The 25,739-nt window shown below is 37.0% G+C and overlaps 1 protein-coding gene across 1 annotated transcript in view; it reads left to right on the top strand.

Annotated features, from left to right (window-relative positions):
* The first annotated feature begins 6,300 nt into the window (after positions 1–6,300).
* MMS22L (MMS22 like, DNA repair protein) overlaps positions 6,301–25,739 on the top strand; it is an 86,522-nt gene continuing 67,083 nt past the window's right edge. The window contains exons 1-10 of the mRNA XM_056487856.1: positions 6,301–6,604; positions 7,664–7,856; positions 9,921–10,046; positions 13,198–13,250; positions 14,661–14,748; positions 14,843–15,020; positions 16,152–16,245; positions 18,178–18,308; positions 22,138–22,251; positions 24,051–24,230. Of these exons, the coding sequence (XP_056343831.1) occupies positions 7,678–7,856; positions 9,921–10,046; positions 13,198–13,250; positions 14,661–14,748; positions 14,843–15,020; positions 16,152–16,245; positions 18,178–18,308; positions 22,138–22,251; positions 24,051–24,230 (1,143 nt within the window). The 5' untranslated portion in view covers positions 6,301–6,604; positions 7,664–7,677. The remainder of the gene's footprint in view (positions 6,605–7,663; positions 7,857–9,920; positions 10,047–13,197; positions 13,251–14,660; positions 14,749–14,842; positions 15,021–16,151; positions 16,246–18,177; positions 18,309–22,137; positions 22,252–24,050; positions 24,231–25,739) is intronic.

The raw sequence follows: 25,739 nt of genomic DNA, 5'->3' as shown, positions 1-25,739 counted from the left end.
CAATAACCCTCTTTCCACTGTCAGTATATATTTCTTTAGTCAACTTTCTTCTTTGTCAATCAAGTTAAAACAATGACTCAAAATGAAGACATCTTGGCATATGTAACTATTATTCCTACTATAATGTAGTACTCCCACTGGCTTTCATGGGAATTACGCATATGAAAAGACTGCATTATTAGGCTAGATTAAGAGAAGACATTTAGAAATACTTAACTCATCATACCACTTCAGTACCTAATATTTATAATGGTACTTAAGACTGGAGCAATATAAACAAAAGTACAAAATACAAGTCCTGGAAATATACTATGGATGGATTTTTCCTAACATTTTTCAATGAAATTGAACACAGTTAAAAATATTTTACTTGCTTTTTGATATGTGAAATAAGGAAATCAGATCACTCCAAAAGACTTGCAATATTCCTAAACCAGAAAAGTCACACGTCAGTAAGAGGACTGTAAAAGGGTTACACTGCAAATATATGAACTAGATGTCTGTGTAACCATGTAAAGTTCCTTAAAATTTTTCTTGGTATCCCCATGTCTTTTTTAACATATTAAACCTGATCTTCTGGAAGCATAGCAGTCATCTTTAACTCTTCAGACAGATGATTTCCATTTTGACTTCATAAGTGTTGTTCTCCCTCCACACCATGACAACACAAGGATAGAATGAACTATCTTCCTCTGACCCAGGAAGGATATTAGGCCCTTCCTTTCTCTGAGCTAAAACTGAATGTGCCTCTACTTTACTCTAACAGACTGGGCAGACAACAATTGGCCCTTTCCCAGATGCATAGCTCAGACGTAGTCAACCTTTTAGGCTAGTTAGAATGGGATAACCTCTTAATCATTTCTTTTTTTTTTTGTTTGTTTGTTTAACCTAAAACATACTGCTGCACAGCTAACCCTAGACTGTAATTTTTGATTGCTAGTAACACCCTAGCACTTTTGTAAAAACCTATTCTCACCTGCCTGTAACAGTGCCTCAATTTCAAATTATCCAAACTGATTGAAAAAGTTCTGATTTTAACTTCTAGCCACCCATCTACTTTATAACACATAAATATATAACTGTTATAAAATTTTGACTCTGCAATAGTACTTCTATAGCTTGAAACAATCCTCTGAGGATTCAACACTTCAGATATTTTTTACAGCTTGATAGCTCACATCTGGACACCACTAATCAGGTCAGTCACAGGTACTTATCTTATGAGACAAGGATATTGGAAACAATATCCATGAAGACTCCTGCTAGAAGCATAAACCCTTGAATTAAAAACCTGTTGAAACACATGCTGCACCTTTTCCAATTGTACTGTAGATACCCTAGACTGTATCCTGGGTTAACAGATGTTTTTGTACCCACCACATGGAAGTTATTGTGTTAAAATTTTCTTAGGGAAACTAGATTTTCTTAAGAAGTGACAAATCACATTTCATTAAGTGAAAATATAGAACTTATATGGCATTTGAAATCACATCTATGTCCAGAACACTAGATTTCAAGAAAGTAGAAATAATGAGAATCCATAGCACAGCAACAAGTATTAAAGAAATACAAGAAAAATATTGGGCTTTTTTCCATACAGAAGAAAATAAAAACCAGGGATTGCTTAAAAGAATAACAAAATGGAAACATGACTGAGAATCTCAAATACATAAGAATCTGGGGCAAAGAGGAAAATAAAAATTCCTGTAGCCACTAACTAACAAATGCTAATGTGTTCAACTAATTTACTTTTAGCAGGTTAAGTTTAAGATCAGAAAGGACAAAAAAACATTCTAATGGGAAGACTAGCTGGAATAGCTAATTTACTTAGGTAAGTAATCATAACAAATCTTTAGTCAGACAGGCAAGTGCTCACTTAAAAAGACAACTTTTATTGATTGTGGCTTTAGAGGAAGAGTGGGGGGGCAGGTCTGATCCTTTTTGGGAATAAGTTTCAATTGTATGATTCCATGCTGGAGTGACTGAAGAAATGTAGCCATGTAGTGACCCACTTGCTGTGGGATCTTGACTTGGCAGGAAAGCCTTTTTCTGGAAAAGACAAATCAAGTTCTTCATGTGTACAATCACTTGGATTCTGATACAATCTATCTAGCTACATTGATTCAATGCAGCTCCTTTATTCAACAGTTTAATGATAACGACTTTCAGGGCTGGACTATATGCAACCAATATCTGATCCAGCCATATGACATAGGATTTTGCTTGCTAAGAGGAATTACTTAGTAATACATCCCATGGCCTTGATGCCAGACAACACTAGCAACAGCTGCTATAACACTGAATTCCAGATATAGAATCTGCTGAAAAATTTAAAGGAATTAGTTTTACAATATTTTGATTTAAAAATCTAGATGTACTTAAAATTCTTATTCTCTACTTTACTATTAAGTTGGGATCTTTAGTGTTCTTTTCGTTTTTAATTTAAGCCTAAAACTTTTAACTGGCAGTTCAGTTTTAATAATTAGAACCACAATCCTGTACAAAGGCCACAAGTCTTTGGAAAGTTAACACTTAAGTAAAGAATCTTCTCTAGTCAGTTATTTTGTTTCCAATGAAAATGTCTGATTAATGGGAGAACACAGGACAAATGTACAGCTCCCAGTCTAATTAGCAACTAAGTATGGAAAAACGATAATTTTCCAGCTTAATTTCAATATTCTTGCCTATTATTCTATAATAATAAGTGGCATGTAGAAGTAGGAAAGTTACATAGCCATACTTATTCCCTACATTTAAATCACTTGATCTAAGACCACGTTAATGGTCCAAGGAAAAAAGAACAAACCTTCATCACAGTTCATCTTTTGGATGGTGAGAACTAAACTATTAGAAAATAAAGTTTTTAAAATGCATTAAGACCACGACAGCTGAAATAGGTACAACAGCAATATAGTGACTATCAGGTGTTCTCAAAGTTCCTATACATAACAAAGTAGCTCCCATTCAAAACATCGTAATTTGACAAAGTTACGAACGTCAGCGCTCCAAATGAAATCCTTTAAAACACATCTCACCTATACATGACTGCTGGCTGATAGTGTGTACATTGCTGCCCTTTTCACAACCACTACAAAGAGGCACCAAACGCAGCTCCGCCTCCACCCTCCGACCAGTAAAGTTGCCAAAAACCCGGTCCCGAGTGAACGAGCCCCGGGTTGCCCCTTGGGGCTGTCCGCGGCGTACTCACCATGGCGGGCTAGTTTTGAAGACTTTCTTCCCCTCCCCCTGCACCTACGCACAATGAGGGAGAATGGAGAGCAGTTTCAGCATTAAATTTGAACTTCCCTGCTTTTGTTAGCATGAGTCACCACCTTAACATTATCTCAGCTGTAGACTTTTATCTGTGAATATCTAAGCCCTGTCTTGTGGAAAACTAATTACTGAGCCACTGAGAGGCTTCATAATGTCCTGCATTTAAGTCCTGAACATCATACATAATGCATAGGAAGCAGTCGCTGCACTCTGATTACAGAACACTGTCATTAAGAGAGCAAATTAAAGATGTGAATAATTCACTGGCTGAGCTTATTGTCAGTGCTGCATTGTGAAATTAGAATTTCTAATAAGTACTGCAATTTTTTTAACCCAATTAACACAGAGAACATCTTGAGTCTGATTAGTACAATAAAAATTATTACCTTATTCTTTTGCTTCACAACAGCCAAATTAAATACTGTACTTAATTATGCAGCATTCATCGCTTCTGTGCTAGAAATAATAATAATAAAAAATTCTCACTATCGCTTTAATAAGACTTTCAATATTTAGAGTGCAACTGAAAAATAGAGCATATGAATCTCCTGCACAATTTCTTATCACAAAGTTACTGGGTTTTTTTTACAGACTTTGAAAATAGGCTTTAATATCAGCAGCCGACCATGATGTCACTGCTGAACTCTTCTCTGGAAACAAAAAGGTATTCAAAAAAATCCCACAAAACGACCCTTCTGAACAAGCTCTGAATATATATTATGAATTAACTTTCTCTGGGTTGATGTGAAGGCAGAAAAAAAAAAAAAAAAAGCATTACCACTCACTGCCCTGAAATCTAATACACAAATATACAAACATAGAAACAGGCACACACACACAGACACAGAGACATATATATATAGGGTATTTCAGAAAAGATGCTTGGGAAATATACTAGGAAAAAAATGAGCTGGATCAGCTCTCTTACCTCAGTTCCCTCTTGGCATGGGATAGATAACATCCTTTCATCCCAGAAAGGAGAAAAGTCCAATTCAACATCCAGCATGTTGATTTTTCCCCACACGATGCCTGCTGCCATGTTAAATAAAGAAAATGATCACTGAGGATGCAGCTTTTGTCTCCAAATATTTGAATACTGCCTTTTAGTGACAAGGACCCCAGGAACCTTTGCACATCTGGCAGCAGACACCACTGGCTGCAGCTGCTGCAATGGGATTTTTCCTCAACCCTATTTCATTTCCAGCTCCTTTTTCTTCCCCATCCTGAGGAAGTTTAATCACCAAGCATGGCTGGGGAAGAAAAAAAGAAGGAAAAAAAAAAAAAAAAAAGAAAAGGTGGCATTGCAATCATAAGCTTTCTTGGTTTTGTCCTAGAGACAGGGACTGCAGCAACCACCTTGCATCTTTGTCTAGTTATTTTAGCATGTGCGTGCAAGAGGAGAGAAAAAAAAAAAAAAAAAGACTGAAAATTATTCAGGCATAATGCAATAGACATAAAGAGACAAAAAGACAAGGAGAGAAAGAGAGGGGAAGAGAAAGAGGGAGAGTGAGGGAGGGAGAGGAAACAGAAAGACTAAGAGAGGGAGAGGGGGCTGTCAGTGCAGATAAATCTGCATATGGAAATCAGGGTTATCCTGGGTACAGTTTTATTTAACCATGATGTACTGTTTTTTTAATTAGACAGGAATTTAAAGAAGGAAATGAGAGATTCTTACAGACATAGGAGCAAATGAAGCATTTTAAATCACAGCAAAGCTTTCAGAGCTAGCTGTAGCAGCAACTGCAAAACTTTTTATAGCAACTTTCTTACTAGAAGGAAGTTTTGTGCACTGCTGCCACTTTGCACCCAAAATCCAGGCAAAACTGGAAAAGCACTAATTTTGAAATTAAATCAAACCACGGCAACGCAAAATAATACAGCACATTCTCTTTAAAAAAGACCAAGAAGCCGCTAGGTGCACAGTATGCACTTCAAGCTAAGATATACCAGGCACAGGTTTTTAGGACTTTTGCCCTGGCCCCCACTCTATGGTGACTGTCACACCCAACGGAGTAAATGATGGGAGTGATACCTAGCTTGAATTTCAAGTGCACTAAACGCCACTTCCCAAGCTTGATGAGAAGAATTGTGTGTGTTTGGGGATATGAGCATTATCTGACAGACATAGGAAGGCTGGATCCGGATCTGTAAGGCATCAGAAAAGACCAGGAGAACCTCATGCCCATCTCTGTGAGAGAGCATGGGAATGAGTGAACTGAGCAGGCTGAGGAGAAGAAGGGAAATGAGATTCAGGAAAAGTCTAGACAAGAAAGACACTAGAGAAAGATACGGAACAATTGCAGTACAAGGGAACTTACAGGAAGGATGGGGCAAGACTATTTATAGCAGCATGTAGAGACAGGATAAGGGGGACTGGGTTCACCTTGAAAGAGAGTAGGTTTAGACTAGATATCAGGGAAAAAAATCTTTACTGTGAGGGTGGTGAGGCACTGGAACAGGTTGAACAGGGAGGTTGCGGATGCCCCATCCCTGGAGCGGTTCTAGCCTAGGCTAGATGAGGCTCGGAACACCCCGGTGTAGTTGAAGTCACCCCAGAAGGATTGGAAGTAAATGATCTTTAAGGTCCCTTCCAACCCAAGCCATTCTACGATTCCATGATTCTGCGAGCACAGGGGAGGCAAATGAACAGCAGCGGCAAGATGGTGGCGCCCATTCGGGAGGTGGCCAGAAACCACTTGTGGTGGCCGGCCCGCCAAGGGACGCCCAGCTAATCGGGGAAACACGGCTGCCCGCCAGCCCTGGGAGGAGCGGCGGGCGGCGCTTCGCCCTGTGCTGGGCGGGGCGGGCCGGGGAGAGGCCGGGGGAGCGAGCGGGAGGGAGCGGGCGGGAGCCGGGGAGCGAGCGGGAGGGAGCGGGCGGAGCGGGCGGAGGAAGCGCGGCCGGGGCGGAGCGGGCGGAGCGGGCGGAGCGGGCGGAGCGGGCGGAGGAAGCGCGGCCGGGGCGGAGCGGCCGGCGGCCAATGGGCGCCTTGGCGCCTGCGCAGAGCGCGCGTGGCGGCGGCGCGCGGGCCGTACGGAAAGGGCCCGGGCGCGGAGCGGGAGCGGCGGCCCGGGAGCGGCGGCCCGGGCGGCGCAGGTACCGCCGGGGTCCCTCCGGAGTCCCTCCGGAGTCGAGCCCCTCTGCGGCCGGCCCGGCGGGGAAGCACCTCCGGGCAGAGGGCGGCGGCGCGGGGCCGAGGCGTTGCGCGGGCGGGTCGGGTTCGTGGGGCGCGGCCCGCCGCCCTGCTCCCGGCGGCTCCCGCCGCTTTGCAGCTCCTGGCCGCGGGTTGCAGCCGCCTGGAAGGTCCTGCTTGGAGGAAAAGGAGGTTGAGGTGATTAAAGTTTGAATTGCTTCCGCTGCATCAGGGGTGTGTTGGACAAGTTCGGAACTGATGGGAGTTATGGCCGGGAAGAGCTGCCCTGTTATGTAACTGCTCCCCCATGGTTGTGTGGGGCGGTTTTGGAACCCCGGACTGGACGGGCTTTCCCAAGGAGCTCTCGCGGTTCAGAGCATTCCCTTCAGCTCCCTCACCAGCTGTGCCTACACCCCTGCATAGGGTCCTGGAGCATTGAAGTCGTTCTTTCTTTACTTTCACACCCACCTGATGTTAATGGATGTGAGAAAGTAGAATAGAAACTGGTTTTTTTTCTTCTTTTTTCCTTGATCTTATTTTTTAGTTAAGCTTCTGTATTACCAACTTCTAGCCATGGTGTATATTAATTTCTGCAATAAACATATCAAAATCTACCAGAAAAGAAGTTGAAATCTTTAATTTAGAGTTTTAGTTATATTGTTTGTGTATTTTATAGGACTCTCTGACACCTGTTGCTTAGTTCGTCTCTTTCAGTATATTGTATAAAATATGAATACACTAATATTAACTGTATAGTGAGCTTCTTTTGGACATGGTAATCCTTCTTTGGTTTTGTTTCTCTTTTTTCAGATTCCTAGGTAGTTAGATTTCTTTTAATACTGGAAGCCTGCAATACATGGTGTACTTCCATAGCATAGCTACTCTGGCCATAATATGCTGGAATTAGCTTTGTAATGCATTCCTGCCTCATTTTATAATCTACTGCTAGTCTAACCTCATCACTAATTAATTTAGAGGGCTAAACCAGAAGAAAATGTACCAGTTTGGGTTTTTTTTAAAGTCACTGATGTGTCTTCTTGAACAGGCTGTGTTTGATGAGCAAGATTGATTGCACAAAGTGGCAGAATTGTGTGACAGGGCATGTGACCATGATTGCCCTTCTTGGTGGTGTCTCAGCTTTTACTTCAGTGTTGCAGTTGGTCAGATCTGTCCTCACTTGAGCTGAAGGATGATGTGGAGTTGTAACAATGAGAAATTTATTTGAATATTTTTGTATTTATCTTGTTTATTTTCTAGGCCAGGCGAAAACAATGGAGGCTGACTTTGGTGCTTTCTCCACATCCCCATTTCTCACTGAAAGCTTGGAGCTGGTGATGGAAGTGGAGACTGAGAGCTCAGGGCCATCTTGCTTTTCTTGTGCTTTTGACAGCCAAAATGGAGGGAGAAGGTTCTCTGCAGAGTCTTATTTAGCAAGTGGGTCTCTTAAGAGGTATGGGATTTTTTTGAATTACAAATATAACAGCCTTTTAAGATGCTATTTCCACTCATGTTTGGTGCCTTTGAATGCCGACAGGTTTCCTAATCAGTTTGTTCTTCTGCTCTTCTGATCCTGAAATCAGCTTTGTGATCCCACAGTGGGAAGGGTTGTTGTGTTGATCAGCAGCTTTGAACAGTGCTCTCTAGGTGCAATTCTTATCTTTATGAACTTACTTTTAGATACTCTAATAAACATTTACAAGCCTGTTAGGATAATTCAGTACTGGCCTGTTGGGCAGCAGCAGCTAAGATCACTTAAGTTTCTGAGGAGGCTTCAGCACTGCTTTTCCCAGTTCATGTGCTCTGTTAAATGCTGGCCATTTTTCTCTCTTTTCCACTCTGCCTGGCTTCCCCAGATTGTTGGGGCTAGCCCTAGTAACTTTGAGAAAGATCATCTTTCTCAAAGCTTCACCCTTGAATGCAGTCTGAATTTAAGGTTCTGAAGTCATAGGCAAAGCAAAGAAGAATTTTCTGTGAGATTTTAAAATGTTACTTTGGTTTACTTGTTATCTGCCTTATTGTCTGTCATTCAGCTTAGTTTTCTGTGCTGTTTGGCATCTTACAGGGGTCGTCTTGTTTTTCCTACAAAAGCCTAATCTTTCTGTCTGTCTGTCTGTCTGTCCTCCTGCATGGCTTCGTATTTTGTGTTGCTACTTTTTTTTCCACAGTGTTTTCTGTAAAGGCTTAAGGAGGGGTTCCACTGCACCTCCCTCTTTCTCTGCCTTATTTATCACATATTTTAGTTGCATCAGAGCATGTTCTTTCAAGCTTTTGTCAAGTAGATGATTGAGGGATCCTGTATCTGCATGAATGTATCAATTGTGAATTCCACATTGACAAAGGACCATTTCACTTGAAATAGTTTCTGTCGTTAAAACTCACTGAGGAGCTTGTATATAGGCTGGTCACTATAGTTGTGATAACACCGTTATCCTGTTGTATGTTTATGTTGTCTACCTGGATTGCAAAGTCCTCCATGTGAGAAAAGCCTCCTTGTAAGGGACTCTTCTGTCTTTGTTGCTTGGAACTGGAGTAGCTGGATTCAATTGATAGAGGCTTCAAAACAGTCCAGTGTTCAAGAAATTACCAAGTGAACTAAGGTGTTATGGGAGATTGAGCCAATTATTCAGCAGATTCTGTTTGCCTCTGTGAATAAAATTTGAAACAGTGCATAGTTCAAGCAGGATATGAATTTGGTGTGTAATGTAATGGAAACTAAGTGCTTACCTAGTATATGTTTTTAATTTTTAAATTAATTTTTTTACATATTGTAGAATTGATCTTCATCTGTATGGGATTATTTTGTGAAAGGCAGTGGGAAAATTCTGAAATAATTTACTGTGCTGTCATGCAGTTTGCTGTGATTTTTTTTTTTAATGCATGTTAATGAACATTTTTTTATTTTCACAGTTTTAATTTTTTAACAATACAGGTGTCTGATTTTCTCCACTGTGAGTAAAATGGGAATTCTGGTGTTATTTCATTTGTCTTTAGCAAGAGCAAAGGGTAATTATGGCCTAGTGTTAGCTTAAGTTATAATGACAAAGTCCCATTTTGACCCTTATCTGTTCATCTGCCTAAAAGAATGCTTTTAGCAGTGTGCTCAGTATAAATATTATTACATGTATGCAAATGAACAAATGTATGTTTTAGCATTAATTACTAGGTATGTAGTGGTGCCTTGAGGCAGCTCCCAAGCATACAGAGCAGCCTCTTCTCTTCACAGTCTGTATGTCTCAGCCCCTTTTTAAGTATGAAAATACTTCAAGGGGGTTACCTATTATATTTGGTTTCCAAAATATACTGTGACCTGTGACTATATTCTGTTTTTGTGCTTTTGAAGCTAGGAGTTGTCATATTTCTATAGATCATACTGCTCTAAAAGATGTCTTTGAGACATCTGTCATGTTGCTGATATATTCAGACAGTACTAGTGGTACATAAACCAGCTGTAGATATTGTACTCCATAGGTTTATTACTCAAAAATATATGAATATTGTTGGCTCTGTTTTGCAGGGTTTTGCTGAGACTAGATCCTTCTCCAAATGACTATGAAGAAAATACAGTGGAGTTGTTTGGCTTTCAGTGGGTTACTGAAATGGCATTAGTTGAATCCTGTGGATTTCTCTTTGGATTACTTAGGTATGATAACATTGTATTTTATAATTAATCCACATCTATAGTTATGTCTACTGTAAGGGTGTAAAAAACTTTTCACGTCTTTAAAGGCAACATCGAAAAAGACTGGGCTATGCAATCTAAAAAGGATTAATGCTGTCTGTTTAATGCTCCAGTAAGTGATGGATAAGACACAGATGGAATTGCAGGAAGAAGTACATTGTATCACGGATTCTTAATATTATGTGACTTATTATTAAGTTTCTAAGTAGTATGATGCATATCTGATAAAAAAAATTAAGTATAGTTATTACAACAGAGTGTTGGGGTTAATTTAGAAACCTCTAGGTTCAGAATTCTATGAATAGACTATGTAAGATTTCCTTGAATGAGATTGTGCTACCCATATAATTGAAGTTGTCTTTTGAAGATTTTTTTAGTCCTTTTCTGTGCATAAAGGAAAGTGGAGGTTAAAAATCAAATACTATAAATGCTGGATGCAGTGCTTTCTTCAATCATTTGGATTAGGATAGCTTCAGCAATCTCTTCAGATACAGTTACTCAGTGTTTGACTAATTCAATGTAGATGCTTAATCTAGTCAATGCAAATACACAGATCACTGATAATCCTCTTTGCTACTGATAATCCTCAGGATGTACAGCACATACAGAGAGTGGAGGGGAGAGGAGCTTTTGTATGATTTCACAAATATATGTGATGTGTTCCATTGTTCCTTTCATTGCAGTGGATTCTTCCATCCCTTTGACCAAGGGCATGATGTGCAACATGATTAATAGGGTCTGGCTTATTTGAACATGATGGCATAGATGACTGGAAGTGTATTAAAACCACTATAATTTAGCTTTATTTGTTTGATGCAAGCTTTGACCTCACTGTGTTTTTAAAAAACCCCAAAGTGATAAAGGGGGAGATAGGAGTATAATTAAGTGAAAAGTTTCAGCGTTTAGTCTGATTTTTTTTTTTAACTGTTCATTAGCATAAAATCACTGGACAGTGACACAGGAATGTTGAATTAAATGGCTATTTTTAAAGCTTTTTTCCTGCAATGTAAATTGCTCTTTGATTGTAACAGAGATGAACATAAGTCATAATGTATTTTATTATGGTTTTTAAGTTATTGAAGCTGTACATTCTTTAAAACCTACTGACCTGGTAGGAATAGTGGATTTCAGCTAACTCTTAACTGAGTGTTTGGTTGCTAAGTTGTCTTTTGGTGTGACAAGTCCCTCTGGAAAGGGGGATGTCTCTGCAAAGGCATTCTGTTAATTTCTTCAGTCATCAAATGAAACAGTTTCATTTATAGACCAGTTGACAACTGAAGGTGGAAAGGCTCCTTTTTCTACTGAGGAAATTGAATATGTTAAGTACAAGTTACAAAAGTTTTTGGGGATAAGGTAGCTGTAAATAGTTAAATTTATGAAATACAGTTAATATCTATGTTTAAATTTATGCTTAAAGAAAGCTAGTCTTTTTTTAATGTCTGATATTTTACTTAATATTGTAATTTAAAATTACTGTTTTTTAATATTGTAATTAAAGTATACTGCAGAACTGCAAGTTAAAATAACCATTGCGTAGTAAAAATACTTGTGGGTTTTCATGTGATAAAGTCAGTCAAAGTGAATGAGACTATGCAACTATTTAAGTGGGTATATTAAGATAATATATCTTTGATAAATAAACAGAAGTACCAGTTTAACTGTCAAAATGTGTTTGCAAATCAAATTATTTAATGATTAACAGCCATGAGGATCAATCCTTGATGTGCAAATGCAAATTGAATTTTAAATGATTTATTTAAATAATGATATTTTTGTTATGTTTCTTGTGCCCAGTTTCTTCTTTAATTTTATCAGCCCTGTGTATTCTGTCTTTGTCAACTCACTGGAGAGTCTTTTTCTTTTCTGTTTTTTCTGTATCGCTCCTTTCTGGTACTTTCTAAACTCCAGTCTCAACAGCCTTGTCTCATAAAGTCCTCCTGCTTCAGACTTCCTTCCTTAACATCGTTAAAATCCTTGAAAAATCCAGGCAGAAATTCTTCTCTGATTTCAAAACAAACAAAAAACTCTACAACCCACCTAAATAATGGAAGTGTAGCTGACATGGCTTTATCCAAGAAAGCAAGAAAGAGCTAAGGGAGATCATTTTACTGTGTTTTCACTTTAAAATGCAAGTTAAAACCTGTACTTTTGTGTCTTGTAGACACTTCTTGTGTCTTTTAAATGCTTCCTGGTTTTCAGGGGTTTTTTCTTAAGAACATTTGATTTGTGTTAGATCCAAGTAGCCTATTTTAGAATCCTTCACTAGTTATTGCTTTGACTGTATAAGAAATGAGGCAGAGAGCTCCCTTCTCAATTTATGCAGCATTTTCTTTCAAAAGTCTGTCTGACACAGTTGTGCTTTTCATATATTCAGTTTAGTACTGCTTTATCTCTGTGGAGATTGTACTGAAAGACCACTTGCAAATAGCAGTTGTTGCAGAACATGGCTGAGTATTTACGTATGTTACAGCTTTTTTTAAAATATTCATTTGCAATGGCACTTAGCATCTTTAAAAATGTTCTCTTTCCTCTCCAAAACTGAACTGAGCTTTAAACTTTGCTAGAGACACCTCCTTTTACTCTACAGTGTTTGTTGCTGTTTATGCTTTGTGCTGGAGTTAAGGGGCTGACCACCCTAAGCAGAAAATGGAAGAAGCTGCTGACAGGATGTACTAAAGCACATTCACAAGTGGATTAATTTAGTGTGTACTGAGTGTATGCTATGAGGGCTAACTTTTAGGTTTATTCTGTTGTCAAATATGAAGTTAAGTTATGCTTATGGAAAGATCACTTGCAGGGAATGGCTTTTGGAGGTTTTTGTCTGTACTGTTTTTTGCCTTCCCCATATTTAGCCAATTGTTGTAGGGTTTTTTTGTTACTGTGTTTAATGATTTATAAACGTGCAAAAATTCAATGTCATCCCTTCACACTTGGATATGTCCATTGCTTTCCACTGAAACTCTTTTCTAGGTTACATTTCCATAAGCTTTTTCAGAACTATGAAGCAAGAAATACCTCTTACCTTTCTCTGTTCTATTTTGAGCTTACTTTAGTAGAGTTAAAAAACTGTTACCTATATAAATACCATAAATCTTTATATTTCTTTTATTAGGCAACAGATATACAGACTGGAAAACCTAGTACAAATGAGTTCTTCTGATTTTGGTAAGTTTTATGAATTTAATTTGGCATTGCAATGGGCAATTGACTACCTTTCATTAAAGAAGAAAATTCTCACAGATCACACTTGTGCTTTGACTCTTGACCAAGGGATTTGGGAGTGTGCCTCAGAGCAGCATAAGCAGTGTAAAGCTGCAGTAAGGGTAGAAATGTAGGCAACCAAGTGAGGTAATATAGCAGGGTACTACATAGTGGAAATGTTGCGAGTCAGTTTGGAACCAGATTTGCCTGTATGGTAAATGCACAGGGCAATCCTTGCTGACCTTAGTGGGGCATTTTGCATTAATTTGACTTAAGGTGTCGCCCCTAGAGCAGAATTTGGCAAAACTTAACTCTTTTAATTAAAACCAGAAAATTTCATCAAACATCCCAACAATTATTTTAGTTACAAAGGTAGTGGCTTGGAATTTTTTTCAGGGTTCCATTGGCTTACGTTTAAACTAGTTAGTTATATTTGCTTAGTTTAGAGTTATTTACAAACTTGATTTATCTTTGCAGTAGGATCGATAAAACGGGATCACTACAAAATGCTTTGTTTCAATTAAATTCTGAGGCATGAGAAGCAGGCTGAATTACTTAGTGAGTTGAGAAGTTCAGTAATTACTTTGAAATAAACTGTCTATAGTGTCTTCTCATTGCACATAACGTGCTAGTGTTCTATGAGCGAATATTTTTACATGTTACTATTTTTTTAATACTGCCAGAGTCTGCCACTTAAATAATTGATGTGAATTTATCATCAAGCTTCTTTCATATGCAGTTATTGATAATATCCAAAAAAACCTAACTTTTTTTTTTTTTTTTGCATAAATGGAAATAGCCTGTTTTAAATTACATTTGTACTTTTATATTCTAGCTGGACATCAAGAAACTGTTCTGTAGGAGTTTTTCACTTAAATTTAACACCTGCTTGGTTGTCTTTTCTTCTTTGTATCCTGTCCTTCCATTTGTCAATTAAGCTAGTAAAATGAAGAACTTGAATTTTGTGTTTTGCACCAGGATTTCTTTCTGAATCCTGTTTAAGCCTGTCAAGAGAAAAGGGTGCTGATAAATTGTTTTACCCATGTCTTTACTGAAGGTGTCTTGGAAGCAGTCAGGAAGTGGAGCAGTAGGGCTGGATGATTTCTTTTAGCACTGAGTGCTTACCCTCACCTTTCCTGAGGGTTTTCTTTTCTATCTATATCTGGACATGTGCCATATGAGAGATAAGATAAAGAATGGATCCCTCTAGCAAGATGGCATTTAGAAGTGGGTGTTTACCATCAGTCACCTCCCAAGTTGTCCTCAGAGGATGTTTTTCCAGTGGTCTGGTTTAATTGCTGTGGAGAATGCAAATGTTGAACAAGTCATGGTGTGGTCACATCTGCTTTAAGCTAATGATCTCTTCTACTTCAGGTCAAGCTGCACACTTGCACTCTGAAGCAGAAAGCATCAGGCATCAATGCCTTAAGTTTTTACATTATGTGAAAGTTTTCATCTTCAGGTGAGAGTCACACATTTTACTAAACTGACTACTCAGCTTTGTGTAGCTGCTGCTTACCTGTTTTCTGATTGTGCGTATTTTTCTGTACATTCAGGTATCTGGAACCCCCTAAGGTGGAAAATGATGGAATACGGCATCCTTATGAAGAGCTAGAAGCTCAGTTACCATCAGTGTTGGTGGAAGAGCTTCATGCTTTGAGTGTGCACATTGGTCACCTTTGTGAACTACCTAGTAATGTTCTGGCAGCATTTACTATTCAAAATCAGGCAAAGGTTGGTGTCACTGTATAATTTCAATTTTTCATCTGGCATTATGAATTAAACTTGAAAGATTTTAGCTTAATATAAGTTAATCATTTGGGGTTTTTCTTTGTTTTGTTTTTTTTTTTTTTTTTTTAAGTGCCATCCTGTACTTGGTAAACACAACTAATGAGATCTGGAATTTCTGTTGTTTTATTTATCTATTTTCATTCTATAGCTTTAGAATTCTTCCTATAGTATACAAATGATAATACAAATTACAGGTAGATAATTAGGCTTGAATTAGCATAGCTTGTTTTAAAAATTCCATGGTGTTTTTCTGTAGTAATATTTAAAATTTCTGAGCATCCCGGTAGGAGGGCCTTTCCTTAAAAATACATTCTGAAATCTGACTCAGAATGGGAAAATATCTTATACTAAGAAAAGTGCAGATGTGGAAGGAGGCACAGCAGCATTAAATACTAGTGAAGTATACACCATTAGGATTTGTGCATACACATATCCAATGCCTTCATATCTTTTATAAAGACAGAAAAGGATTTTCAGGCTTGTATTGTATTAACTGGTATCTGGAGAGGAATGATCCACAGAGAAGCAGCATTTTGAATCTTTATTCAGCTTGTCAGTAGTGCTTGAGCTGATGAAAAGGTAATTTCAAGTAAACTTTAAGGAAGATAAAACTGAAATTTTGGACTTATTTTAAGGGCTCACTTTAGCAGTTTTTGTGCTACCTAATACTTCTCTGTAAAGAAAAGGTTAACTAAGGATGTTGAAATTTGTCAAGCTTGAAACAAAATTTCATAAATAGCCTCTTACAGACAGAATTATAATGAAACTCTTTGTTTCATTTTCTTTCCTTGAACTGAATGGTGTGTTTGTATGTTACATTGTATTTGATCAGAGATGTTCATTGCAGGCCATCTTAGAATGTCAAGTCCAACCATTACTCCAGTAATTCCACATTCTCCACTAAACCACGTCCCCAAATGCCACATCCATATGTTTTTGAATACTTCCAGGAATAGTGATTCCACCACTAAACTTGGACAGCTTGTTCCAAAGCCTGATCACACTGTCTTAGCACAGTTTCCAGAATTTGCTAAAGAAATGTTTAATATAAGTAAATAATATTTCTGTTCACAGGTCTTTCCTCCGTCATGGCACTTACTACATCTCCATTTGGATATTAAGTGGCTAGTATTAGAAGTTCTTCATGTACTAGGTGAAAAATTGAAGAGTAAGTATGCAGGCCTTTTTCTTGAACTTCTTTTACATATGACTTACCTAATTTTCCCATCTTGATTTGTCCAGAATCTAAACTACTTTTGGTAGTTTTTAAGCATAACAGTGTTTAATGGGGTAACTCAGTTATGGTAAAGATAGGTTCTTTGTGAATTGTTGTGTGGCTCAAATTAAATAAAATTGTATTAGGAATTTGTTCTGTCAAAACAAAGATCAGAGCTCATACTCAACTGATGCAACAGACTAAATTTTAATAACAATGCACTTCTTGACATCACAAATAAAAATACATTTACAGATATCCAGAATGCATAAAAATGAATGGCAAATCAATGAAAACAATGTAGGTAAAGTGTCCAGGGATGAACCAGAACAAGGATTCTTGGAGGAGATAATTTGTATTGTTAACTATGTGCAACACTAAGAAAATATTGGGCAAAAGAAGAAGCCTCAATAAGGGGAGCTTATAAAAATACAGAAAGAAAAGGGCAATGCAATATCTTTGAAAAAATTTTTAAAAGTCTTTAAAAGGGCAAAAAGTAAGTTGATAAGTGTAAGCTGTTCATAGAAGTTAGATTAAAAAGGTCATAGAATGCAATTGAAAAACTCAATTTCAGAGTAGTTCAGTTTGCTGAAGAATTCTTGAAATATAGAAGAGAACTTTATTTCATTTCATTTCCATGTCCATGATACCAAAATAAATCATAGAAGTATGTTTTCTTCCATAATCAGTGTGTTACTGCAAGCATACCTTCCCTCATGCCACCTGATTATAAGTTGTCAATATAAATTCCATATAGGAATTCCAACAGTTGAAGTAATGTTGAGGTATAGAAAGAATGCACTCTGTTTACCCCAGTAACTGGTGTTGAATCTGAACTCTTGGATAAGCTTTTGCCTATTCTTGAGTGCTGTCACAACACAGCCTTGCTCCCATTAACACATTTTCTCTGTTTCTACATTACTGTATAGTGTGTGGGTTGGCTTTTTATTCCATAATTCTAAGTTTCTTTTATGATCCATTGTGGGATAGCCTGTTTGCCTTTTATAGAGCATTTTGGAGAAAGGATAATGAAACTGTTGGAGGCAATTTATTTTCCAAAATTCAATATTTATTTCTAGATAATGTTCTGAGTAATAATGCAGTCATCTATCTTTGTAGGAGAAAGCTCGTGATTTTTAACAACAAAATTTACTAGTCAAGACAGTCATATCTCTACATATATTATCTTGTATTTTTATGTGCTTAGAATTTCTTAGGTTTTTCTCTCATTCTGTAAAATGTTGTGAGTGGAAGCTTCACACAACTGAGACCAGGGGCAGGGTAGTGGGTTCAGGGCTTCACCTTACATTTCTAGGAGTAAAATACAGGCTCATTCTGCGTATCATCTGCTCTGCTGATGTCAAGAGAGATGTACTGTTGAAAAGCTTGTGGGATAAGATCTTACAGCCTCTTAACTTCTCCATTTTATCTGTTAATGCCTACAAATGCTCAAGTTGGAACATGATCATGCCAGCTTTTTACATCAACACATCCAAAGGAAAGTGTTAGACCTCTCCAGAATTGTTTGTCATCAACTTGCATATCTGCAAAACATGTCATGATTCCAGAACATGCGCACTGGCATGTGACAAAGAGGAACTTGCAGATAAATAAATCTTTATTCCTCTGCAAAATCTGTGCCAATAAAAGGCTGTAAAGTGCCAAGCTTTTTTACTGTCAACCTGAATAATACCAGATTTCAGTGCAATGATGAAGGGATTAGTTTGAATTTAGGATGAGCTTTCTCACATGAATTTATAAATTAGAATTGCATACAGGTTAACAAGCCCATTCTAAAATACATATATATATATATTAGAAGAGAAATCCTGTCTAGGTTATATTGCTAGAGCTAAACAATTCTACTCTTCTTTTGTGTTTTAGGACAAGTTGTATATGCTAACCATTTCATTAATCTAACTGGAGAGAATCTAACCAGTATCAGTTTATTTGAAAAACACTGTGGAAATCTCATATCTGATTTAATAAGCTTGGCTATCAACAAGTATACAAAGGTAACTAATTTTCTTTATATGTGCTATGGGCAGTTAGATGCTTGTATACTGGGAACCATATGAATTGGGTATTGCACTTGTGCATAGATGACTTCTTAGTGCTTAGTTTTAAATGTTACGTATGGCTTTGTATTTCCATGTTTTAAAGAGTGTTATTTGTTAGTAGCTCAAATTGTGTTATATTTATTCATGACCATCTGGCAGTTGAATGAGAGAGTAATATTGAAATGCACTGTGTACAGAGCAGAAGTGAGTGCCACATTTTCGAAGTTCAGTGTTCCAGGTTTAATGCCAAACATGGCACAGTCTAAAAGGTTTGGATAAATGCAAAAAAAAAAAAAAAGTATTTTCAAACTCTCTCAACAGGAACAAAAAGAGGATAGCACTAATCCTGGCAGTAAGCTAACTGGACACTTAGAGAATGTTACGTTACAGTTTATTGTTGGAGTGTGCTTATTTCTACCACTTCATCTTTGTTACAGCACTTTTGCATTTTTCATGGGAAAACTTTTCCATGTCTTCTTTTCCTTTTTCTTTCCTTCTATAACTGTAGTATTTTTCTCACTTGTTTTGAGCACTCCAAAGCTAGAAAGTCATAATAGCTCCATATAGCAGCCGGTAAAAGCTTTGTAATATTTATGTCATTGTGAAACCTGCTTTACATGGACATGTGTGATCCATGAATGCAAGACTGAACTCTGAGAATAAGTAGCAGTGACCACTGTATTACTTGTGTTTTCCTAGTACAAATAGATAAGATAGAGGGTCCCTCTTCTTCATGTTACTTTTGAGGGTGGGGGGAATGGCTGTACTAGCCTTTGTTAAGTGTTCTTTTAAAATACCTTCCTGGAGAAAACTGTTACCTTTTAAAATTAGTTTTGATCTATTACATTATCAGATAGTACTGCAACCTTCTTCCCCGACAAAAAGCAACTAGATGAGAACAATGTATTATAAAAGAAAATTCAAATAGTATCTATTTGTTGAACATCATGCTTGATGGTAGGCATGGAAATGTCAGATGATAAAATGACAGGTTTACTTTCATAGAGCCACCTTACAAAGAGAGAATATTGTTTTGCCACTGCTTTTTCCTAAGCTTTCTCTGGGCTTGGGCCACACTGCTTGTATTAGATCTATTTGAGATTAATTTCTGAAGTGAAGCTTGCACTTGAGCTGGTGACTCCTATAATATGCAGTCGTTGCTGTTATCCTGTAATGGAAATAGCATCCCTCAAAATTGTTGAAAATGCAACTAATACCCCTAGTAGGTGGCAACATCAGCTCATCACTAGAACATGTCCTTGGGCTTTTGGCTGAGAACATTCATGAGTACAGCTCTCAACATTTGTGGATATCCTTGGAAAGAGGGATGCAAACTCTAGTGTTCCAGACTCATATTTTCAGATTGGTTTCTTGGGCAGCTCTGATATCAAGATGCTTGACTTGGATCACGTATTGAGTTCTGTATGCTCTGAGACACATTTGGCAGAGAAATATATGTCCATGTATATCTTTCTTCCATCTTCAGCAGCCATACCTCTGGCACCAGAGCTGTATTGTCCCAACAGCACCATAATTTGGGGTTTTAATCATTCTTTCCAAGATACTGAACTGAGGATGTTGTGAGAGGAAATCTGGAGCATCTCTGAAGGAAGCAGTATCTTGGCTCTCCTTTGTCTAAGCAATATCTATGGTGTCTTGCTTTGATGCTACTACACAGACTCTATCCTGAACAAACATGCACATTGCCTGCAGAAGAGATCCTGTAATGTTGTAGTATTGCACAGTAACAGATGTCAACAGTAGATAAAGAAGCCTTGTTGAAGAAACCTTGGTGCAACAACTGGTAGTCCACATAGAAAACATGAAACTCATTTCTAAGATAGTTTATATGCCTAATACTTCTACAAAAACTGCCACTGTTAGAGTGCATCTGTAATAAGTAGATTCCAATGGATATGTTTTGCTCCTTGCTGGTGAATCATAACCAGAGTTATTTTTGAGGCACTTCAGTTTTGGAAAGTTGGTAGTTAAAAAATGAATTTCTTCAGGAGACTTTAGTGCTGTTTATTCTCAAGATAATATTTACATAAAATTAGTTCAGGTTGTTGAGAAATTCGTGTAACAGATCTTTAACTAAAAGTGTGAGGAGAGGGAGAGACATGTGAAATACTTGGAGTATATACAGAAAGTGAATAAAGCATTATTTAAGACAGATCAGGTCTACCATGACAATTTAGTAGGATCAACAGGATTCTTGAGAGAGAAAAAGCAAGTTGTCATATATATATATGTAGTTTATATTTATATATAAAATTATTTAAACCTGATTTGTAGTTGTAAACACATTATTCTAAAGGTGGATGATAAATAAGAAGTTTCTACCCTAACAGAATATTATACAGATTTGAAATTATTGGTGATATACTTGTTGTTCTAATTGTGCATGTGTGGGTTTCAGTCATTCACTCTCGCTTCTGTAATGTGTCACACAGCCACTGCTGTCACTGACATTGCATATTTTGATTTATTTTTTAATTTACACTATTATGTGACCAAATTCAGAAAGTATTTTAACTGCCAGTGTGATATGAGAATAATTGTGCATGAATGGATCAGAAAAACATGAGGATATAAGAATTCAGGCTTCACCTCATCAGATGTAGATGGCTAGGAGTTAGTTGGCCAAACTACTCACCCGAGGTACTTTTTATTGTTGTGGAAGGATAACAACAGTTCTGCAGTGAGATTGTTTATTCTCTCTAGGTACCTATTCTCCTCTGTTTGCTTTAGAGAGGTGTAGGTTGATTATTCAAACTTGGACTACTTACTGTTTAGGGATAAAATGAGTATAAACTGCTTTGTCTTCCCTATTTTCTTTCTATGTTTCTGCCATTTTGTCCTTGCTGAAGGTAAAAGGTGCTGAATTGAGCTATTTAATCAAAGCTTTTCCTCACAATTTTTTCCATCTCTAAATGCAGTTCAGTGGATTAATGTGTCTAAGGGTGGAGTAAGTAAAGTTTTGTCTGCAGTATGATTATTTCAAATGTTAGGTAGATCCTAAAAACATTAAAGCATACAGAGTTTTTTATGTATTTAGCACTTCCTTTTGCTGTTTTGTTTTGTTTCACAATTCAGAGAATGTAATGTTGAAAGATGAATCACAAGAAGACTATTTGGCATTTGAAATGCATCAGTCTGAGTGAATTTCGTTAAATATGGAATAGTGATCAAATAACATACATCACTTGAAATATGCTGTTTTCTGCATATTAAAAGAATGCCTTGCAGTAAATTTACCGAAAAGCAGATTTTGTGAAATGTTGTGGGAACATTAACATCCTCATGCCAACAACAACGTATTCTACTAGCATTAGCCTAGTCATTAGTGATTTTTCAGTTAAAAATAACAATAGTAACTGATAAATAATTTGAAGTCTTTTTCTTCTCAAGAACATCAAGAAAATATAATCAATCATTTTCTTTTCCCTGCTATCAGACAATGAATTAATATTTATTGTAACTTTACATTTAGAACACAGGATGTCATTTTGATGTGATTAAATAATAAGTCTGAGAGTGGATCAGAAGAAACTAGGAAAGAGTACAGCCTATAACTTATGTAGAATAAGGAAAGAATCAATGTTTTATGAGAGAGATATTTTGGATGTTAGTCAAATAATGCATCTTTGAATGTGTAATTGTAACTATATTATTTACTTGAAAAAACCCCCTCAACCAAACAGCTAAGAAAATACTGACATATAAAATACCATTTCAAAAACTAACACTTGTGTGAAAGATTTTATTCTATATTCTCTTTCAGGTGCGACCTTCTGAGGCTCTTACCAGTAGCCATTATCCCTGTACCTGCATTAAAGAGCTATGGATTCTACTTATTCAGTTGCTGGACCACAGAAGTAAAGGGTCTAATACAGAGGTAAAAGAAGAATACATCTACATATACAGTACAGTCACAAAATGTTCCCATATGACCATGAATGCACAGATCTGATGGTAGAACTGAACCTCACATTTCCTCTCAGAGAACTGCATGCTAACTGTGATGCCATGGGCTGCTGTCTTGAATGTTCATGAAGTCCTGACTCTAGGTTTGCAGTATACTGTTGGGTTATGACCTGGGGCATTGATAAAGAGTGCTCCTAGAGCTAAAGGAAGCCAAGCAAAGGAATACACTGTGAAAGTTCCATTCTTTTATGGAAGAGCAAAACACAGAAAGCCATGTTTACTTATTTTTTTAAAACAATTGTTTTCAGTTTTGGTGATGTCATGCAATGAGTCATCTCCAGGAATTAGAAACATGGGTACAGTCAGAACAATGATCCAGCTATCTCATTTTTCTGTCTTTGTTACACATCTGTACAAGAACAACCTGTGTACAGTTTGGAATCTTGCTCTCTTCACTAGATGCCCCCTTATGCTTCTACTGGAAATCAGCAAATCACTACCTGCTCTCCTCCTTTATACCAGTACAACCTTATATGCCTCTTCAGCTGTTTTTTTTCTTTTTCTGATACAACCTACCTTCTGCATTTTATAGGCTGAAGAGTCTTACTTACAGTTATTCTTTTTTTCAGGTGCCATTCTTTACCTCTGGTCATATTTGTCACCCTTCTCTGAACACTTTTCCATATTACTACATCCTATTTTGAATAACAGAGTGCCAGGATTACAGTCAATATTCAAAGTATGGGTTAGAAGGCCTTATGATTTTATATTGCATGTTCATGTCTTCTATTTTGTTCTTTTCATTTGCTGATATTTTATAGCATTTTAATTTTTCTTTCTTTGACTGCTGGTTAGAATTGAACTGAGATTTCTCTGAATGAATACTAAGAAGTGACAAAACCCTTTGAAAGTTTTCTGAAATAATCTTTATAAGACCTGAAGTGGCCATCTTTGCCATGAGTAACAGTTCACTTTGTACAGAATGAAGTACTTTGAGAGTAGAGGGTTTGCACTGATGACTGTTTACTTGTTAATGATAATAGATGTAAAGATGGACAGCACAAGTGACACTGTGTTACTGTTAAGCATTTACACTGGCAAGAGCACTTTGGAGTTATGTTAGGGTCAGGACTCAGCTAAGGTGGGTGAAATACACATGCAAAGAAATCCCAGAGAACTTCTTTAAAATTAGGAAAGATAGGCACAGGCTGTAAGAAGTACTAATACTGTGATATAGGCAAGGGTCTGAGTCAATGAGAATTAATCAGTTTGTCAGTGCTGGGACTGACAAAACTGGGAATTAGAAATTCAGTTTGTTGTCTTTCAGATTGATTCTCTACCATCTAATATATTCCTTCTGGTTAGGATAGTCTGGCACTAGAAGTTTTTCAAAAATATAACAATTCTTCATTAAAGAACTCTAACCTTTCTCTTGTCCATGTTGGGGCACCATCCTGTCTGCATATCATCAATCCATCTGCTTGTAATTTTGCCTGTGAAGTATTGCACTTCAACAGTATTGAAGGATTCTTCCAAACTTGTCCTTTCATATTGCTTTCTATTGGCATTTGAGAGAGGACTTTCTAAGGTAGCCTTGAGTTTTCTGTGGTAATATTGACCACTGCTTTTTGTTATTTTCTTTAAATTATTGTCATCTTGCTTGTTCTCTGTAAAAACAAATTAATCAATAGGGTAATGTTGTAGAGAAAAGTGTTGACCTAGGTTTTGTTACTGAAGACAGTTCAAATTACCTTTTTGCATTTTTTACAGTGTTTCTGGAGCTTGGTGAACACATCTCTAAAGAATATCTTTGAACGGCCGAGTAATTCTGAAAGTGTGTCTGGATTTGAAACAATTCAATGTAAAGACCCATTGAGTTTTAGCTGGTGGATTGTGAGTCATCTGGCACCACTCTACCAGTTTGACCGTAATGGAAATCTAGATGAAAAGGTGAGTATGCTTTTTTTCTAGATATCTAAGAGTTGTTATAATTGATTTTGATCTCTTTGGTTGTTTTTGTTGACAGAAAATAATTAGTTTTGTAATGCAGGAATTTTCATAATCCTTTAGTCATTTGTAGGTTGGAGGTGTTAAAATGTGCTTTGTACAAATAAGTAAATGTTCAAGGAGCCCCAGATATTCATATTACAAACCAGATACTAAGTAAAGTACTGTGTGAAGGAAATTTGACATATCCCAATTAGTTAGCAGCACATACTTAATAATTTGTATATGTTTTAGGACTGTCTGCCTGCAGCATGAATACTTCACTGGGTTCGTTGTTTTAGAAATTGAGCTCATGAGTTTGTGCTTTATGAGGTATAAACTTCAAACACTGACTGTGTAATTATTAATGCCACTTATTTTTCTGAAGTGATAGCTCTGCTTTGGATAGATTTCAATCTAATTGCATTGCCTTTGCATCACAGCCATAACATCATAAGGTGCATATATATTTGTGTATGCAGCTTAATTTTTATGTTGATTTACTACCAGGAGACACTGTCTAACAGCTTGAATTCAAGTTTCAGTTTAGAACACTTGCACTTGCTGAAACAATTTATCCACTTTCAGATGTATAAAAGCTGAAAATTTTTAATTGTCTATAGAGGAAGCTTATTAGAAGCAAGTGAGATGGATGAAGACCCAGAAACTCAGGCGTTTGGGATGATTTTTGGTGTAGTGTGTTTTCCTTGGATTTTTTCTCCCCAACAGTGTTTTTTGCACTAGAGAGAGTCTGGTCATGTCATCCTCTATATTTTTTTTTTTCTTTTTTCTTTTTTCTTTTTCTTTTTTCTTTTTCTTTTTTTTTTTCTATTTGTTTGTTTTGGGGGTTTTTTAGTGTGGTGGCTTTTTTAACTTTACAGCTGCATTGCCCATATTCCCTAATTTTCTAAGCGTAAACTCTGGATGGCATCTTTCACAAACTGGGCTCAGTTGCCCTTTATTTTGAATTGTCTTTTTATTATTTGTAATTCAAGTGTATGTATTAAAACTGGAAAGGCCATACCCTCTTTCTGTTAAAATTTCCATTAAAATACTGTGATTTCCATTCCTGATTTAGAATGAAAGGGTAAAACCTGGAAATGTTTGTGAGCTGCAAATCTGTAAGAAGGGAAGAATGATCATGTAGTTTGAGCCATTTTCATAACTATAAACACCTACCTTTGTCTTTAGATCTTTAAAAGCATTAAGTCTATAAATAGAAAATGAAATAAAGATGTTGCAATTCTGGGAAAGTCTAAGTAAAATTAGACTTTCCAAAAAAGTTAAGAGTAACTTGGATTTTCTAGTCTGCATATTTGTAAAAAAAATTTTAAATGCAGCAAAGGTGTGGTAATTCAGTGCTTGAATACTACTTTGAAAAACTCTTGACCCTATCTGTTCACTACAGGACTTGGCCCATGTGGGAAGCTTATGCTTCTTCTGTTTGCCAGTTGACAAATTCTTTAGGAGGCC

The sequence above is a fragment of the Oenanthe melanoleuca genome, chromosome 3 (genome assembly GCF_029582105.1).
Source record: "Oenanthe melanoleuca isolate GR-GAL-2019-014 chromosome 3, OMel1.0, whole genome shotgun sequence".
Taxonomy (NCBI): domain Eukaryota; kingdom Metazoa; phylum Chordata; class Aves; order Passeriformes; family Muscicapidae; genus Oenanthe; species Oenanthe melanoleuca.
The sequence above is the reverse complement of the archived record's forward strand: the minus strand, read 5'-3'. Positions and strand labels throughout refer to the sequence as shown.